Source organism: Eumetopias jubatus, unplaced genomic scaffold (genome assembly GCF_037043125.1).
Source record: "Eumetopias jubatus isolate StellerSeaLion01/CBP00866 unplaced genomic scaffold, mEumJub1_p1.0 scaffold_7, whole genome shotgun sequence".
Taxonomy (NCBI): domain Eukaryota; kingdom Metazoa; phylum Chordata; class Mammalia; order Carnivora; family Otariidae; genus Eumetopias; species Eumetopias jubatus.
In genome coordinates, this window is record NW_028274813.1 from 93,001,813 (window position 1) to 93,022,501 (window position 20,689).

The 20,689-nt window shown below is 40.5% G+C and overlaps 1 protein-coding gene across 1 annotated transcript in view; it reads right to left on the minus strand.

Moving 5' to 3' along the window:
- LOC114206284 (RNA polymerase-associated protein LEO1) overlaps positions 1–20,103 on the minus strand; it is a 34,476-nt gene extending 14,373 nt beyond the window's left edge. Inside the window, exons 1-6 of the mRNA XM_028099932.2 lie at positions 19,834–20,103; positions 13,437–14,189; positions 11,085–11,189; positions 7,319–7,413; positions 6,191–6,336; positions 5,350–5,434 (exon numbers count right to left, since the gene is read on the minus strand). Coding sequence (XP_027955733.1) covers positions 5,350–5,434; positions 6,191–6,336; positions 7,319–7,413; positions 11,085–11,189; positions 13,437–14,189; positions 19,834–19,891 — 1,242 coding nt within the window. The 5' untranslated portion in view covers positions 19,892–20,103. The remainder of the gene's footprint in view (positions 1–5,349; positions 5,435–6,190; positions 6,337–7,318; positions 7,414–11,084; positions 11,190–13,436; positions 14,190–19,833) is intronic.
- Between the last annotated feature and the right edge of the window lie 586 nt (positions 20,104–20,689).

The window sequence follows — 20,689 nt, forward strand, 5'->3', positions numbered from 1 at the left end:
CACTTTCTTACACCACACACAAAAATAAATTCAAAATGGATAAAAGACCTAAATGTGAGACAGGAAACCATCAAAATCCTAGAAGAGAACACCGGCAGAAATACCTCTGATCTCGGCCACAGCAACTTATTAGACACGTTGCCAAAGGCAAGGGAAACAAAAGCAATAATGAACTATTGGGACCTCATCAAGATAAAAAGTTTCTTCATAGCAAAAGAAACAATCAACAAAACTAGTAGGTAGCCTACAGAATGGGAGAAGCTACCTGCAAATGACTTATCTGATAAAGGGTCAGTATACAAAATCTATAAAGGACTTACCAAATTCAACATCCAAAAAACAAATAATCCAGTTAAGCAATGGGCAGAAGACATGAATAGACACTTTCCCCAAAAAGACATCCAGATGGCTAACAGACACATGAAAAGATGTTCAACATCACTCATCATCAGGGAAATTCAAATCAAAACCACAATGGGGTATCACCTCACACCTATCAGAATGGCTAAAATTAACAACACAGGAAATAACAGGTGTTGGCGAGGATTCAGAGAAGGGGGAGCCCTCTTACACTGTTGGTGGGAATGCAAATGTACAGCCACTCTGGAAAGCTTTTTAACTTCAAAAAGTTAAAAAATAGAACTTACCATCCAGCAATTGTACTACTAAGTAGGATACAAGGGGTATTGAAGGGGTACATGCACCCTGATAATTATAGTAGCATTACCAACAATAGTCAAACTATGGAGAGAACCCAAATGTCCACTGACTGATGAATGGATAAAGAAGATGCAGTATATCGGGACGCTCGGGCGGCTCAGTCGTTAAGAGTCTGCCTTCGGCTCAGGTCATGATCCCAGGGTCCTGGGATCGAGCTCCGCATCTGGCTCCCTGCTCGGCTGGGGGCCTGCTTCTCCCTCTCCCTCTTCCCCTGCTTGTGTTCCCTCTCTCGCTGTCTCTGTCAAATAAATAAAATCTTAAAAAAAAAAAAAAAAAAGACGCAGTATACACACACACACACACACACACACACACACACACACACACACACACACGATGGAATATTATTCAGCCATCAAAAAGAATGCAATCTTGTCATTTGCAATGACATGGATGGAGCTAGAGTATATAATGCTAAGTGAATTAAGTCAGAGAAAGACAAATACCATATAATCTCACTCATATGTGGAATTTAAGAAAACAGATGGCATATGGGAAGGGGGTAAAGAAAAAAAGGAGAGAGGAAATAAAGCCTTAAGTGACTCTTAACAACAGGGAACTGAGGGTTGATGGAGGGAGGTAGGTAAGAGAGGGACTAGATGGGTGATAGGTATTAAAGAGGGCACTTGTCATGAGCACTGGGTGGTGTACATAAGTGATGAATCACTGAAGTCTACTCCAGAAACTAATACTGCACTACATATAAACAAAATTTAAAAACTAAAAAGTTAAAAAATAAAAATAAATCTTAAAAAAAAAATAAAAACAAAACAAAACTCAATGGGACTGGGGTGCCTGGGAGTATCTGGGTGGCTCAGTCGTTAAGCATCTGCCTTCGGCTCAGGTCATGATCCCAGGGTCCTGGGATCGAGCCCCACATCGGGCTCCCTGCTCAGCGGGAAGCCTGCTTCTCCCTCTCCCACTCCCCCTGCTTGTGTTCCCTCTCTCGCTGTGTCTCTATCAAATAAATAAATAAAATCTTAAAACAAAACAAAACAAAAAAACAACTCAATGGGACTACCAGGAAAATACAGCACATTAAATGCATGTAGTTTATCACTGCTGCATCCTGGAAACCCACTGAAATGGCAATGAAGAAATTAAAAAAGGATATACTCACAAGGATAAAGAGAATATAAATCAAGATGGCAACAAAGTCAACATTTTGAAAACTGACAGATCTAAGCCCATGCTTCCCTATGCCTATCCCCCAAACATCAACCTGAAAAGCAGCGGCTCCGTTTCCCACTTAGATTTTCTGGATTCCCCACCATTAGCTGTGACTGTCTTTGCAAAAGGGTCCTAATGGTTCCCTTCCAGTTTTTCCCTTTCCTCTTTATTCCTCACTAAATAAATACTATGAGGGCACCTGGCTGGCTCAGTTGGAAGAGCATGTGACTCTTGATCTCGGGACTGTGAGATCGAGCCCCACACTGGGTGCAGAGATTACCAAAATAATAAACTAAAAAAAGAAAAAAAAAATAACCATGAAGCCGGATGATGAAAAAAATCAAATTCATTAATTAAATATGATATCATGTCTGAGACTGTTTTGAAAGTCTGGATAAGGTGTAGTAGGGAATACAGATGAAACAAGACCATCCAACCTGATAACCACTGAAGTGAGTGATGGGTACATGAGATTTCATTATACAGTTCTCACTATATTTGTAATGTGTTTAAAATTTTCCTTAATAAAAGGATAAAAACAATCTACACTATTCCTACCCTCCCCCTCACACAAAAAAATATGCACACATACACAGGCCATTAGTGACTGAGAAGCCACTTTGAAAAATGCTATTATATAAAATGTTTCAAATTATAATGACGCTATGACAGGATATACTGCTAGGTCTTACCCTATTGGGATGAAAGACACAGTAAAGTAGCTTTAAAGATGGAGGACCTACAGAGATACATAAACTATACCTGGTTCCTTATTATTTATTTTTAAAATTAAATTTTTTTTTAGTACTCTCTATACCCAACGTGGGGCTCAAACCCGCAACCTTGAGATCAAGCATCGTGTAACTCTTCCGACTGAGCCAGCCAGGCACCCCAGGTCCTTATCTTTCAAAGAATTAATTATACCACCAACTGACTCTCTAAGAAGTCTTCCTAGGGGCACCTGTGTGGCAAGTCAGTTCAGCATCTGACCCTTGGGTTTTGGCTCAGGTCATGATCTTGCAGTTATGAGACTGAGTCCCCACGTTAGGCTCCACACTCAGTGTGGACTCTGTTTTAGATTCTTTCTCCCTCTCCCCCACCCCTCCCTTCCCCACTTGTGTTCTCGCTCTCAAAAATGAATAAATAAAATCTTAAAAAAAAAAAGGAATGGTCATCCTAATCTCAGGAACATCACTCAAGAAACAAAGCGTCCAGGATTATTTTCCATCACACACCAAGGCTTTAAAAAACAGCAGTCTGGGGTGCCTGGGTGGCTCAGTAGTTAAGCACCTGCCTTCGGCTCAGGTCATGATCCCGGGGTCCTAGGATCGAGCCCCACATCGGGCTCCCTGCTCAGTGGGAGGCCTGCTTCTCCCTCTCCCACTCCCCCTGCTTGTGTTCCCTGTCTGTCAAATAAATGAATAAAACCTTTAAAAAAAAAAAAACAGCAGTCTGTTACATATCGACCGTTGGTATTCTAAACACCAAGGTTAAATATATATATATTTTTAAAGAGTATTTAAGGGGGGCAGTGAGCACATGAGCAGGGGGAGGTGCAGAAGGAGAGGGAGACAAGCAGACTCCCCGCTGAATGGGGAGCCCAATGTGGGGTTCAATCCCAGGACCCTGAGATCATGACCTGAGCTGAAATCAAGAGCAGGATGCTTAACCGACTGAGCCACCCAGGTGCCCCTAAGCACCAAGGTTTTGGTGAGAGAAATGAGAAATACTCATTTCTAATCTTTGATGCCTATACTAGTCTGATATTATATGGCCTGAAAAGACTTTTTTTTTTTTTAAAGATTTTATTAATTTATTCATGAGAGATGGGGAGAGAGGGAGAGAGGGAGAGAGAGGGAGAGGCAGAGGGAGAAGCAGGCTCCCAAGGAGCAGAGAGCCCGATGCAGGACTCAATCCCAGCACCCTGGGATCACGACCTGAGCCAAAGGCAGACGCTCAACCATCTGAGCCACCCAGGCGCCCGAAAATAGACATCTTGATATTGGCCTGAAAATAGATATATTGATATTTGCTGCACCCTAATAGAAGTTAAGGCAAAAATGCAAAAATCAATAAAGAGTAAATAAGGAACTACCACATTTTAAAATTTTATTTATTTGACAGAGAGAGACACACAGAGAGAGGGAACACAAGCAAGGAGAGTGGGAGAGGGAGAAGCAGGCTTCCCGCGGAGCAGGGAGCCCGATGTGGGGCTCGATCCTAGGACCCTGGGACCATGACCTGAGCCGAAGGCAGACGCTTAACGACTGAGCCACCCAGGCGCCCCTACCACATTAATTTACATAAATGACGAGAAATAATGAAAAGCAGAATATCAGAGGCACTGAAACAGGCATGAAAAACTCATAGTGCTAACCCTTTATCAATTGATACACATGCTTGAAAGAAAAATAGGAACGGACGAGCCAATGCGGGAAGAGAAGAGGCAAGGAAAAGGACAGCAAAAAATAAATAACAGTCTAAGAACCATGCCTATTCTGTGTCCTGGAGCAAGTTATTGGTGTCTATTTCCATCTTCTCATTTGATTTATATTTCCACTGAGAGGAAGGAGTAGTGGGGGGGAAAAGATGGAGTAGTAGTGAAATTTCACTGAAAAGCTTTGGAAGCCCACGCACTTTGGATAGAAACCATTCGTATAAGGTTCTTTAGATACTTGTAGATCTATCACACTTGAAGAGATGGGATTATTCTAAAAATTCAGCCCCTGAATTCTAAGAATGCCAGACTGTTACTTCTTAACATTCAAACACCACATACAATATCCACTGAAAAATGAAGTATTTACAGGAAATCTTTTGGATTTAAGAATTCAAAAAGCATAGCTCCAGTTATAGTACCATGAGTTCAACTGCTTCTCATTCTCTGGTACAACTCAGCTTTAAAGCATCTGCTTAACCTACATCCTCCTTGATTAAAGGGAGATTAGAGGCCCTTCATGACTACTAGACAGCTAGTACAAGGTATCAAAGAGAAACATTAATAGGAATGTAGTACAATAAAAATCTCTCCTAAGAGTCAACAAGAGCAACTGGAAGGCAGTAGTAATAGATTCTCCTTTTGTCTATGATTTTTTTATCCATAGATCAAAGAGCCTGAAGGATTTCCTCTTGCAGGAAGTTGCTAGAACGTAACCCACAGTACATATGGAGGTAGTCATTATAAACACCAAACCACAGTGCTACTTATTCTGAAGGAAGAAGCTAGTAATTTTTTTAAAGCATCAGAATAGTATAACAGTGAAAAAGATGGAAAAATGCTATTTTAACAGAGAAAAAGCTATATATTTTCTTTCTAAAAATATTCTGAAAAGACACTTAATTTGTTTATAAAACAAAAAACATAAAAGATAGTTTTTAAAAGCTCAAGTCTCAAGTGACCATCCCCAGGCTTTACTTTACAAAAGAAAAAACTAAGTGAGTACAGACTGGAAAGAGTACCTTTAATTTTAACCTGGTTCGACCTTCTTCGTCCAGCATTTCCTCATCTTCAAATTCATCTTCATAATATTGAGGGTCAAAAGGTCTACAAAATGTTTTTAGATTAAACTTACTAATCATATTTCTAAGGATTATTATAGCTATATAATAACATCTCTATTAATAGACACCATTATACTAAAAATCATAATTAAAAGTTAAAAATTAAAAGTCATAATGGTCAAATATCTTCATGTTCAACTTTAAGGAAGTATTCAAATCACTACACCTTCTTGAAAGTTGGTGTTAACACATACTGCTTGAAAGGTAAGGCTAAATAGGTTAAGAGTAAAGCATATTTTTAGTTAAGTCTTCCAAAGAACAGGCCACACATGCTCTAGCTTTCCACATCAGTTCGCCCAGGGAAAAAAAATTCAAATCTCACAACAGCTAGCTTGTGACTTAGTGAATAACAGCCATCAACACTAACTGTCCCAAACCGTTAGCTTTTCTAGATCCACAATGGCAGCTACAGTGTGCGTTTGCAGTTTCTCTAGCAAAGTTCGCCGCTCTGGATTTCAGCTTTTTCAGGGCTGCACTAGTCAAAAACAACCAAAGGCTGGTGATGTCTATTAATTCATAAGAAAGTATCAAACTGCTAAAAACAATTACAAGCATTAAGTCTCCTTTACCAATGGTCCATACTTTTTCCACCACATGATATGCTTGATTTATTTTTTCAGAGACACATGATGAGTTAACCATTTTGTGATTAGTCACCTTGTGTAAAAATCAGAAAAATATCAACATTCCACATTATTTCTATCCAACATCTAGAAATACTTTTAATTGACCCCCTTACCTGGGCTCTACACTGAGAAAGTTGGGCAGTTTAACAAAATATAAGTCGTTTCCTAAATCAGTGTTTACTTTGGGTATTTCTACTTCTATTCTGGTCTCAGGAATTGGTTCCTCCTCCTGTTGATCCTGAGGCAATCCATTTTCATCCTAATAAAAAATTTATTAGAATTTCAGAGCTTGAAAGAACTTTAGAAATGGTCTAGTCTAGCTCAACCTCCACACTTTAATGACTTAGGTAGACAAGAAGCATACGGAGACTTTGGAGCTAAAGCAGTCCTCAGTCTCTACCCTACCCACCCAAGCCGCCCACCAAAAACCACAAGATCAGTTTGGAAGCATCAATAGAAGAAAAGATGTCTTTTGTGATAATCTGTGTTCCACTTATTCACCAACAAAAGTCACTCTATCAATTACAATCAGAGAAGATTTTCCACACAGCACACTCCTTGGCATGAACAAGAAAAACCCTAAAGATCAATGGTTCTCAAATCACAAATTCTTGCAGTCTTATCTCTTCAGGTGTGTCACCAACCTCTTGCTGGGCTGTTATTTCTTTTTCTTTGTTTTTACAACCAGTTTCTCCCAGTGGTAACAATTTTACAAACTATATAGTACAATATCACAACCAGGAGACCGACCCTGATACAATGAGATGCAAAACATTTCCATCACCACAAAGATTCCTATCACCTTTTTCTATAGCTACATCCACTTTGTTCTTACCCTCATCCCTCCTTAATCTCAGGAACCATTGATCTCTTCTCCATTGCTGTAATTTTGTCATTTCAAGAATACTATGCCAGGGGAATCATACAGCACGTAACCTTTCCGGACTGGCTTTTTCTCACTCTGCATACCCTGGAATTCCATCCAAGCTCTTGTGTATATCAATATGTCAATCTTTTTCATTGCTGACTAGTATTCCATGGTATGGATGTACCAGGGTGGCTACTTCTACTCCCCCTTATAAACAAGATTTCCCTACCTAAGAAAGCCATCTGTTTCTTGTATTTTCATACTGCAAATCAGTTGGCAACCTCCTCTTCTTGGCCTAACAGCAACCCGAAATCTCTGAAACGTTTACTTAGCCTTCAGTAAGGGCCCAGTTCATACTGGCAATTTTACTTACAACAGGCTGCCCTGGAGTAGGTGGTTTATCTTCTCCATCACTCCCTGATGATATATCATCTGCACCTCCAAACAGATCCATGGTTCCACTGTTATCTTTAATATTGAGGGAGAAGTCACAGTATTAGTATTTATAACAAAGGGTCTTCAAAGCTATCACTTCCACATATTCCCAAGGTTTCTGGACCAGGCACCAGGAAACCACCCAAGCACAACTCTGAACCTGGCTCTCAAAGATAGGATCAGAGAGCCTGTGGAGAGAGAAGGGGCAAATTCAGTGAAAAGCAAAACTTCACAGGAGATGTCTTTTTCCCTTCATTTACTGCAACCTTGTCTTCCATTTTCCTTTACTCTCCAGGAGCCCAAATGTCCTCCTACAGTCTAGATACTCACATTTGGGGCTTAAGCACTCAATACATGCCTATTCTCTACATACTCCCTCAAGTTTTAAAACTGCAGACCCTGGTCTACCATCTGAGGCAGAACTTCACCTAGGTTTGACAAAACAACAATAATTTGTAATAAACCAGGGTAGCATAGAAGAGTGGGTAAAAAGAGGGGCACCTGGGTGGCTCAGTCGTTAAGCGTCTGCCTTCAGCTCAGGTCATGATCCCAGAGTCCTGGGATCGAGCCCCGCATCGGGCTCCCTGCTCGGCGGGAAGCCTGCTTCTCCCTCTCCCACTCCCCCTGCTTGTGTTCCCTCTCTCGCTATGTCTCTCTCTATTAAATAAATAAATCATAAAAAAAAAAAATCCTATTAAAAAAAAAAGAAGAGTGGGTAAAAAGATAGGAAGGTGGTTAGAAAGTAGACTGCTTGCAACTGGGATTATAGAAAAGTTACAATTATTGGCAATGACATAGTCTAGGATAAAACTAGGAGAGTGAGCTATTGAGACAAGGGGGAGGACAGATCACTGAAAAAGAAGAGACAATCTATTAGAATGGCCCAAATCCAGAATACCGACACCACCAAATGCTAGCAAAAATGTGGAGCAACAGGAACTCTCAATCACTGCTCATAAGAATGCAAAATGTTATGGGCACTTTAGAAGACAGCCTGGCAGTTTCGTACAAAACTAAACAAACTCTTACCATATGCTCCAACAATCATGCTCCTTGGTATTTACCGAAAAGAGCTGCAAGCTTATGTCCACACTAAAACCTACACACAGATGTTTATAGCAGCTTTATATATAACTGCCAAAACTGGGAAGCAACCAAGATGTCCTACAGTAGATGAATGGATAAACTGGTACATCCAGACAATGGAATATTATTCAGTGCTAAAAAGAAGTGATCAAGTCAGGAAAAGACATGGAGGAAATACATATTACTAAGTAAAAGAAGCCTATCTGAAAAGGCTACATTCTGTATGATTCCAACTATATGACATTCTGGAAAAGGCAAAACTAGAGAGACAGTAAAAAGATCAGTAGTTGCCAGAGGTTAGGGGGAGGGAGAGATGAACAGGTAGAACACAGAGGGTTTTTAGGGCAGTGAAACTACTCCATATGATACCAGATATGATACCATAATGATGGATACATGTAATTACACATATGCCCAAACACACAGAATGTACAACACCATAGTGAACCAGAGTGAAGGGTAATAGAAACTATGGGCCTTGGATGATAATGACGCATCAGCATAGGTTCACTAATTGTAACAAATGTACCACTCTGGTGGGGAATGCTGTTGATGAGGGAGATTATGCATGTGTGGAGGCAGGAGGTATATGTGAAATCTCTGTATCTTCTCCCAATTTCACGGTGAACCTTAAACTGCTTTAAAAAAAAAAAAAGCCATAACAATTAAAAAAAAAGGCACAAGGAAGGTCAGGGTATTGAAAGTTCATCTATATGGTAAAATCAAAATGAAAACCCCACCCACAAACACTCTCCTGCCTCCCCCCTTCTTTTAAAGATTTTTATTTACTTGTCAGAGACAGAGAGAAAGAGTGCGCACAAGGAGGGGAGAGGCAGGTAGAGGGAGAAGCAGGCTCCCCACTGAGCAGGGAGCCCAATGTGGGACTCGATCCCAGGACCCTGGGATCATGACCTGAGCCAAACACAGACGCTTAACCAACTGAGCCACCCAGATGTCCCTCTCCCTGCCCCCCCCCTTTTTAAGACTCATTTGAGAGTGAGGGCGCATGTGAATGGGGGAGACAGAGAGGGAGAATCTCAAGCAGACTCTCCGCTGAGCGTGGAGCCCTGACAAGGGCTCGATCTCAGGACCCTGGGATCATGAGCCAAAATCAAGAGTCAGACACTTAACCGACTGAGCCACTCAGAAGCCCCTCATGTCCCTTCTTGATTCATTTTCTTCCTAGTTCTTATCACCATCTGACATACTATATTTAACTTACTTCTTATGTTGTCAGTCTCCCTACCCTACCCTGACCCTAACAGCATGTGAGTTCTACAGGGAAAAGGTCTTTATCTGTTTTGATCAATGCTACATTCCCAGTGCCCAGAAGAGTACTACTACACAGATTCTCAATAAATAACTGAATAAAATGAAAGAATGAATATATCTAATTCTCATAACAACCCTCTAGGATGGTTAACATCATCTCCCTTTTATACATCAGAAAACTGACACTCTCTCTGACAAATAAAATCTTTAAAAAAACAAAAAAAGAAAAGATGCCTGGGTGGCTCAGTTGGTTAAGTATCTGCCTTCAGCCCGGGTCATGATCCCAGGGTCCCGGGATCGAGCCCCGCATCAGGCTCCCTGATCAGCGGGAAGCCTGCTTCTCCCTCTCTCTCTGCCTGCCGCTCCCCCTGCTTGTGCTCTCTCTCTCTTTCTGACAAATAAATAAAATCTAAAAAGAAAATTGAAGTGTAGTAAGTAATTAATTTGAACAAACTCATACACACCTAGAAAGTGGAGCCATGAAAATTCTAAGTGAGATCATCTGATTCCGAAGTCAGGGCACATAATTGCTAGTTGTCTTTAAGTGAATCCCAGAGCTTGCTCTTCTGCCAGCCCTCTCCTTTTCTTTCTAGCTGACCCTCTAATTACTTTAGTTGTAGTGTTACTTATGATAATTTATATAAGCTATTTAACATTAATGTCTAATTACCATTCAGTACAATGATGGTTGTGCATAATCAAAACTGTATTTGTAGAAACGTTTACACTAACATCTTTATTGTATAGCAATCTGCCATTTGAAACAGTCATACATAGAGATGTATAGGTAGATCTTTTATCCTTACAACAAACCTACCTTACCTAACCTTGGGTTTTTATGACCAATTCTTCATCTAACCCACAGCTTGAAGAATCAAGTTCTTTATGTTATTAACCTGTTAAGGGCTTAAGAACAAGTTGTCCTGAAACTATCAGTATTCAAACTAAAGAATGGAGGTTACCACCCCAACCAGAGCCTCAGCCTCCTAGCAACACATTCATCTAACTATAAATGAAGTAGGAAAAAAAAAAAGAGGGGCTCTTGGCTGGCTCTGTTGGTAGAGCAGGAAACTCTTGATCTCAGGGTCATGAGTTCAAGCCCCATATTGGGCAAAGAGCTTACATTTAAAAAAAAAAAAAGTAGAAGAAGTAGGCTCTTCTTCAACTGATTAAGCACACTTTTTAATATCCATACAACTTCCTGTGTACACTAAGTGTATGCACACTCTTCTCTGTGGGTCTTGCAGTCTGGGGTAAATGCCCAGAGTCAGCAGTGTGCTACAGTTAAATGCAGAAAGAGAGACAGAAATATATACATATGTATGTAAAAGAAGTAACTGGAATACCTTTTGGTACCTCAGTGTCACTATCTGCTTCTGAATCAGAGGCAATTGCATTCTTGCGTTTCATTCGTAAAACTTCATCTTCACTATCACTGCCTCTTGCAGATTCTGTAAGAGTAGAATTAGAGGTTCTTCATAATCACAGTCATTTCTTAGCTTTGAATTATGTGCTTTAAAAGCAACCCTGGGGATAAACAAACTGTGGTATAGCCATGCAATGGAAAATTACCCAGTAACAAATAGGAAGGAACTACAGATACATGTAACAATTTGGAAGAATCTCAAATGCATAATGCTAAGTGAAACAAGTCTAAATGAAAGAAAAAAGGCTACATACTATATGATTTCATTTTTCTGATGACTTTCTCAAAAGAAACAAAACTGCTGTGATAAAACAGATCAGGAGATGTCAGGGAACGGGGTGGAAAAAGGATGTGACTACAAAAGGGACAGAATGAGGGAGTTTTTTAGAGTGACAGACTGTTCTGTGGTGGTGATTACACAAACATAGGCATTAACATCAATAGAACTGTACATACATACACAGACTAGTTAATTTAAAACTAAAATTCATTAAAGGAACATTGGTTTCTATAAGCAGAAAAATTTGATAGAATGAGAAAAGTAATACTGAAACTTATGACCAAATTCATAGGACTTGTTACAAAAAAAGGATAAAAGAGGTAAAAATACTGCAGTGGAAGAGACAAATAGTTTACCCTTGAACAACATGGACAGTAGGTGCATAGATCCCCCACCAAACACAGAGTCAAAAATCCATGTCTGACTCCCCAAAAACAACTACTTATACCCTACTAATGACTGGAAGCCTTCCTGATAACATAAATAATAGATATTTTATATCTGTATTACACAATGGATTCTTACAATAAAGCTACAAAAAGAAAGTATTAAGGAAATCATAAAAGTACATTTACAATAATGTACTGTATTTAATGAAAAAAATCCCCATATAAGTGGACCCACATAGTTCAAACCCATGTTATTGAAGGGTCAAATGTATAACATATCTCTGGATGGTACAATTATTTATCTAATTGTAAACTTTAAGAAAATCACTGTCCATCTAGGTAAGAGTTAAGCAGAATGCCCAGCTATAGATTCCCTACCATAACCCTAGTCTTATGTTACTCTGCTAGTATTGGGGAAGTAATGCATGAGCCTTAATGATTCTGCTAACTGGGTAAAAATAACTCTACCCAGAACCAGTTACTGAATACTTAATTGTAGCCCAGTAGTCTAGATAGATCTATATCCATCTCTCCAAATTTTCTGGCCTCCTCTCCTAAATAATGCCAAAATGTGGTCTTGAAAGCTATCCTGTGAGGTAAGTATTACAGGGTTAAAGACTTCCTCCCCCATATATAAGCTAAGATAGGATCAATATGTAATTACAATCAGTAACCTATAGAAATGAAACAATCCAAGAATTACTTAAGAATTCTAACCTAATCGAGATTACTTTTACAATACAAAGAAATAAGATCTCTAAATTTCTTTAATATTCTATATGAAGAATGTGTTAACTTGAGAAAAACAGTGTAAATGGATATCATAAAAGCGGGACAAGAAGCCAAAGTTTGGCTACATGTTTCCTGTAGTCTCTAAGGAATGAATATTCTGACCCAAGCACATCTCTCTAGAAGGATGCATATATCAAGCTACCATAGCACACTGAGGTCAGCCAGCCATGTTTTCATTTTCTGGATGTTATGCTTCCCAGGCAACCTCCTGATACTATCATTTGGCATCCAATGTCAATTTTCCCCAAGGGCAAGAGAGAAATAACTGATCCTCCTGAAACAAATAATTTTGCAATTTGATTTTTATAAATTAGTTTGTTGTGCATTTGATTAGTTTGAGTGAACTCCTTGGAACCTAATTACCTCTGGATGATCAAATTTTGGATCTCAAAAAACTGAGCTGAAACATGGTATTTACACCTCAGTACAGCTACCCTATGGAGACGATTTGTAGGCATTGTTTTTTTCCCCAGGCAAATCTATTCTCACCTGAGGCATGCTTCTCAGTTATCCACCAAAATGGAACCAACTCTATTCATTTTCTAGTTACTTAAGCACCATACATCTTTCTCTAAGGCTGTCCTCTTTAAATTTTTTCCTTCTTGACCTATCAATTAACAAACGAAGGGGGTAGAAATAATAAATGCATTACAAAAAATTTTTTAAAGCAAAACGTATACTTAGAAAAGACTGAAATGGAGGGACAGAAGAGAAAAACAGGGCACTAGGTGGGAACGCAGAAAGAATAAATGGGCCACTGCTGCATCTGGGTGCTTCTACTAAACCATTTTGGCTCTCCTAAATGCATTACCTGATTTATGATCCTGTTCCTCTTCATCATCTGAATGCCTGTGTTCTTCATCTGAGGCCTGTGGCCTTTCATCATCAGAATTTTGCATTTTCTCCTCATCAGACATCTGTGGCCGTTCTTCATCATCAGAATTCTGTTTCTCATCGTCATTATCAGAAGCTGCTGGCCGTTCATCCTCAGAATTAGCCTTCTCCTCCTCAGACAGTTGTCTCTCATCATCTGAAAGCTGAGGCCTGTCCTCATCATCCGTGTTATGCATTTTCTCATCATCATCAGAATTCTGCAGCTTATCTTCATCAGATCCTTGGGCCCTCTCCTCATCATCAGAATTTTGCATCTTTTCATCATCTGACTGGTCACTTTTATCTTCTCTGTCCCATTTTTCATCATCTGAATGTGCTTTTTCAGAACCTTCTGCTTCTGAGTGATGGCTCCCTCCATCTGACCTATGACCTTCATCTTCATCATCATTATGGGCTTCTGATCCACTATGCTGATCTACATCTGAGGGGTCATTGTCTTCATGGTCAGAATGCTCAGAAGCTTCTGATCTATTGTCTGATCTTTCAGACTGATTATCACTCCCACTGTGATGTGAAGCTCCCTCATCCTCACTGTCATCTCCAAACAGTTCCTTATTACTTGGTTTTCCTGAATCACCCCTTTCATCTTGATCGCTTTCACTGCCAGAGGCATTACTGCCAGAAGCAACATTCTCTTGATCAGAATCCGAGTCTGATCCAGAATCAGAATCTATGAGATCACAAACACAGGGTGATATCAGTGAAAAAGGCAGAGTAAAGAACACCAGAAGTCAATCTCAACATAAAATTAACTTAAAAACATGTAAAAACTGTCAGAATCAATTTTCTCTCTACTCAGGAAACTAACCAAAAGTTGCAGCAACCAGGGAAAGGCAGTGAGAGAGGGAACACAAGCAGGGGGAGTGGGAGAGGGAGAAGCAGGCCTCCCGCTGAGCAGAGAGCCCGATGCGGGGCTCGATCCCAGGACCCCGGGATCATGACCTGAGCCAAAGGCAGACGCCCAACTGACTGAGCCACCCAGGTGCCCCAAAATAAATCTTTTTTTAAAGATTTTTTATGTATTCACGTGAGACAGAGAGAGAGCAAGAGCAGGGGAGAAAGACAGAGGGAAAGGGAGAAGCAGACTCCCCGCTGATATGGGAGCCCAACGCGGGGCTCAATCCCAGGACCCAGAGATCATGACCTGATTTAAAGGCAGATGCTTAATCATCTGAGGCACCCAGGCACCCCTGGACAAAATAAATCGTAAGACAAAATTGTTACAAAATAAAAAAGGGCATTATGAAATCAAAAAAGCGTCAATCTGACATGAAGATATAACAGTTATATAGGCACCAACAGAAAAAGTGCTCAACATCACTCAGCATCAGGGAAATACAAATCAAAACCTCAATGAGATACCACCTCACACCAGTCAGAATGGCTAAAATTAACAGGTCAGGAAACGATGGATGTTGGCAAGGATGCAGAGAAAGGGGAACCCTCCTACTCTGTTGGTGGGAATGCAAGCTGGTGCAGCCACTCTGGAAAACAGTATGGAGGTTCCTCAAAAAGTTGAAAATAGAGCTACCCTACGACCCAGCAACTGCATTACTGTTTACCCCAAAGATACAAATGTAGTGATCTGAAGGGGCATGTGCACCCCAATGTTTATACCAGCAATGTCCACAATAGCCAAACTACAGAAAGAGCCTAGATGTCCATCAGATGAATGGATAAAGAAGATGTGGTATGTACACGCATGCACACACACACACACATATACACACACAATGGAATATTATGCAGCCATCAAAAAATGAAATCTTGCCATTTGCAATGATGTGGATGGAACTAGAGGGTATTATGCTGAGTGAAATAAGTCAATCAGAGAAAGACACGTATCATATGATCTCAGTGATATGAGGAATTTGAGAAACAAGGCAGAGGATCATAGGGGAAGGGAGGGAAAAATGAAACAAGACGAAACCAGAGAGGGAGACAAAGCATAAGAGACTCTTAATCTGAAGAAACAAACTGAGGGTTGCTGGAGTGGAGGTGGGTGGGAGGGATGGGGTGGCTGGGTATGGACACTGAGGAGGATAAGTACTATGGTGAGCGCTGTGAAATGTGTAAGACTGATGAATCACAGACCTGTACTCCTGAAACAAATAATACATATGTTAATTTAAAAAATTAAAAAAAAAAACCATATAGGCACCTAAAAACAAAAACTGACAGAACTGAAGGGAAAATAGTCCAAAAATAATACTTGGAAATTTCAATACCCCACTTACAGTAAGAGCCAGAACTAGACAGAAGATCAATGAGGAAAGAGAGGACTTAAACACTATTAACCAACCAGACATATAGATAACAATAGAACACTCCACCACCACCAGAGCACACATTCTTCCCCCCAAGTGCACATGGAACATTCTCCAGGATAGACCATATGTTAGGACCCAAAACAAATCTTAATAAATTTAAGAAGGTTGAAAACACATTAAGTATCTTTTCTGACCACAATGGAATGAAACTGAATTCAGTACCAAAGGAAAATTTGGAAAATGAATACATGGAAATTAAACAATGTACTCAATCAAGGGCTCAAAGAAGAAATCACAAGGGAAATTAAAAATATTTTCAGATAATGAAAATACAGGATACCAAAAGGTAAGGGATGTAGAGAAAGCAGCGCTGAAAGGGAAATCTGTAGCTGTAAACACCTACATTAAAAAGGAAAAGGGGAGCCTGGCCAGCTTAGTCAGTAGAGCATGGAACTCTTGATCTCGGAGTCGTAAGTTCAAGCCCCATGTTGGGCACAGAGCTTAAAAAGAAAAGAAAAGAAAACTTTCAGACTGATAACCTAACCTTTCACTTTAAGGAACTAAGATAAAGAAAACTAAACCCAAAGCAAGCAGAAGGAAAAATAAAGATTAGAGCAGAAATAAATGAAATTGAGAAAAATAAATCAATGAAACAAGCTTGTGCTTTAAAATATTAACATAACTGGGCGCCTGGGTGGCTCAGTTGGTTAAGCGACTGCCTTCGGCTCAGGTCATGATCCTGGAGTCCCGGGATCGAGTCCCGCATCGGGCTTCCTGCTCAGCAGGGAGTCTGCTTCTCCCTCTGACCCTCTTCCCTCTCGTGCTTTCTATCTCTCATTCTCTCTCTCTCTCAAATAAATAAAATCTTTAAAAAAAAATAAAATAAAATATTAACATAACTGACAAACCTTTAGTCAAACAGACCAAGAAAAAGATGACTCAAATTACTGATAGTGGGGACATTAATACCAATCTTACAGAAATAAGGATTAAAAGAGAATACTATAAACAATTCTATGCCAGCATAGATGATTTAGATGAAATGGATTAATTCCTAGAAACAGACTACCAAAACTAATTCAAGACAAAATAAAAAATCTGCAAAGACCTGTAACAAGTAGGGTTTGAATCAGTAATCAAAAAATTTCCAACAACATGGGGCACCTGGCTGGCTCAATTGGTAGAGCATGTGACGTGACTCTTGATTTCAGGGTCCTGAGTTCAGGCCCCATGTTGGGTGTGGAGCCTACTCAAAAAAAAAAAAAAGAAAAGAAAAGAAACCTTGGGTGTCTGCCTTCAGCTCGGATCACGATCCCGGGATTCTGGGATCGAGCTCCGCATCGGGTTCCCTGCCCCGCGGGAAGCTTGCTTCTCCCTCTCCCACTCCCCCTGCTTGTGTTCCCTCTCTCGCTGTGTCTCTGTCAAATAAATAAAATCTTAAAAAGAAAAAAAAATCCAACAAAGAAATGCCCAGGACCAGATGGTTTCACTGGTGAATCCTATCAAATGTTTAAAGAATTAATGCCTATCCTCAAAGTCTCCCAAAAACTTGAAGTGAAAGGAACATCTCTTAACTCATTCTTTGAGACCAGCATTACCCTGATACCAAAGTCAGGCAGGATGTCACACAAAAAGAAAACTACAGACCAATATCTCTTATGAATACAAATGCTAAAATTCTAAACAAAATACCAGGAAACTGAACCCAGCAGCACATTAAAAGGATATACACCATGACCAAGTGGGAGTTATCCTAGGAATACAATGGTAGTTCAACATTAATATGACCATACTAACAGAATAAAGGAAAGTGAGCATCTTAATTGATGCAGAAAAGGCATTTGACAAAATCCAACACCCTTTCATGATAAAACTACTCAACAGACTAGGAACAGAAGGGAATTTCCTCAACCTGATAAAAGGCATCTACAAAAACCCACAGCTAACATATGTAATTGTGATAGCACGGATGCTTTCTCCCTAAGATCAGGAACTAGGATGTCCATTCTCACCACTTCTATTCAACATTGTACACAAAGTTGTAGCTGGGGCAATTAGGCAAGAAAAAGAAATAAAACTACCCAAATTAGAAAGGAAAAGGTAAAACGATCTCTATTTGTAGATGACATGATCTTGTATGTAGAAAATCCTAAAGAATGCACACACAAAAAAACAATTACATCTAATACAGTCAGCAAGGTTGCAAGATACAAGACTGACGAACAAAAATCAGTTGTGTTTCTATACACTAGCAATGAACAATCCAAAAATAAAATTAAGGTAACAAATTCGCCTACAATAGTATCCAAAAGAATAAAATACTGAGGAGTAAATTTAACTCAGGAGATGCAAGACTTAAACAATTAAAGCTACAAAACATTGTTGAAAGAAATTAAAGATACCTGGCACAATTACACATAGAAGAAACACATTGGGCCTAGGTAGATATTCTACCCATTGTTACGGCAAGAAATTTGTCAGGTGTAGTTATTTTTCACAACTCTTAGTTATTATCTCTATCATTATTGAATAATGAAATATGCTAGGCCTAACCGGAATTACCCTGTCACATCCATACTACCTTCAAGACCAATAGCAACCTTCGAGGACAGATTTGGAAGACATGGAAGAAAGCAGCAACAGACTCACAAGAAAGTAAAACATGAAGCCCAGAGAAGCAACCACCTCCATATGTCACTACCCATACATTGAGTTTGCAATAGGAAAGCAATGCAGGGTATACTTACTAAACTATTGCTTCTACCCATCCAACTATTTATCAAATACGTATTAAGATCCGTGTAAGCTGATGGGGCGAGAGGAGACAATCTTTTCATCATTCTATCCCCAACACCTAGCAAAGTAACTGGAACATAATATGGGCATCAGTATTTATTGAATGAACAATTTCACGATAGTGAGTCATGGGAGAGCTCACATAGAACTGTGCCTTGAAAGGCAAAAGGGAGACAAGTAAAAATGAGGGGGAAATGAAAACATTAACAAAGATAATGGAACAAGAGTATACAGGACTCTATACTTCCAGACTCATCCTGACTAGAACCTCCTGGACGCGCATCTCGATAAAGCCCTCACATTACATTTCCACCTAGTGCTCCCTTCACTACTCTTTAAAAACAAAACAAACATAAAAAAAAAAAAAACAATAAATTGGAATTAGAGGAAAAAAGAGCAACCTCAATAACGTACTTCGCTAAGGAAAAAAGTAGATAGATTACTTTGAGCCTGGAGGGTTGCAAGAATTCTGAACTTGGTCTTGGGGCCCTTTCTCACTTCAAATAACTCTCATTCATATTTCAAACTCAAACTATCTACAGTCCTTGTGCCAGAAATATTCCCATGCACCAATTATTCATTTCATCAACAAATCCTTTCTCTCTCCTCTCCACTGATCCCATACGCTCTCCAGTCTAATACCATAGACTCAAATTCCAGTTTCTGCACAGGCTCTCAGAAGACACATTGTCTCCGGTGCGTAACGCCTATGTATAGTCCTATCGCGGTATCCTGCCAGTCTTCCTCACCCAGACATTTCAAACTCCGCATCACGCTACACTCTGGTTTCAATCAAGTGGCTTTTCCCAACCCCTCTGTAAATTCATCCATCTCAGCCCCCTATTCCCGAGCACCTAATGTCCATTCATTCACAAACAGCTCTTACTTGCGCTAGTCTGTGCAAGACAGGACAGAGCAGGACCCCAAGGTTCCTACGCGGGCTGCGCAGGCTCGCCCGCACCGCCACCCCTGCCCGGCGCCCCCCTCCTCCCCACACGCTCCCAGGCACCGCATGCTCCACGGACACCAACAACCCCGAGGTTCACACTGTTTGTCCCTCCACTCCCGCCAGCCCTGGGAGGCTGGTACCGCCGGGAGTGCAGGGGGCGCTGAGGAAGGAGTGGAGGAAGCTGCACCACTGGTCCGCAGTGCCTGAGGGTTCGTAGACCCGGAAACTGGACCGCCGTCAGGCTCCCGCCGCAGAAGCCCCTACACGCACCCCCTCCCCTGAAGCCCAACCGATCCCACCTTTACGCTCAGCATCGCTGTCGGCGTCGCTCCCGAAGAGGTCCTCCATATCCGCCATTGCCCCGCACGTCTACCGCTGCCTCGGCTGGGGGCGGCTCCGCGACTGTTTTTACGGCACGGAACCAACGAAACGCGACAGTGTCGCAAAGATTCGCTAAAAGCCTCCTTTCCTTCTGTGACCTGTTTTCCCCTGCAATTGGAAATCTATACTTGTACACTGTTATACGTCCACAAAAGGGACAAATCCTGCCCTTTCAGTCGATATCTGTTTCTGTTTGCAAGGGCTCTCGCCGAGGGTGGGGCGTCCCCCGTCTGCGTGTCCGCGGAGTGGGTGGTGCTTGAGGCTCTCGGCTGAAGGGCCGCAGACCGAGTCAAACCTGCCACGAGTCAGGCCTGAAGTCTTTTGTTTCCTATTGACCAGCTGTTCTCAAATGGTTGAGAGCTCCAAAGCGCTTTTCGTGTAGGTTATATCTATTGCTATTTACCGTGTTAGTAATTAATTATATTCAAATATTAAATTTAAATTCAAAGTGTTTAAATAACAAACATTAACATGAATAGCATTTAAAAATTTTTTGAACGACTATATTGTTTCCCAAACCAAAAAATAAAAAGTGGAATCGTTTTATATCTTTAATGCCTGATTCTAAAGAAGACCGCTCCATTCTCATAGCTGCTTCTACATTAAATCTGCTGAGAAAGGTTTTGGTTGAAGTATTTGGATGAAGAAAATCTGGCCTCATACAGATACGCACGTAATTAAGGAGAGGGAGGAGCTCTCAGACTCCTTGAAAGGGTCTTCCTCGGTCCACTTTTTGACAACTGCAGCTTTAGAGCAGTGTATCTCAAATTTTCC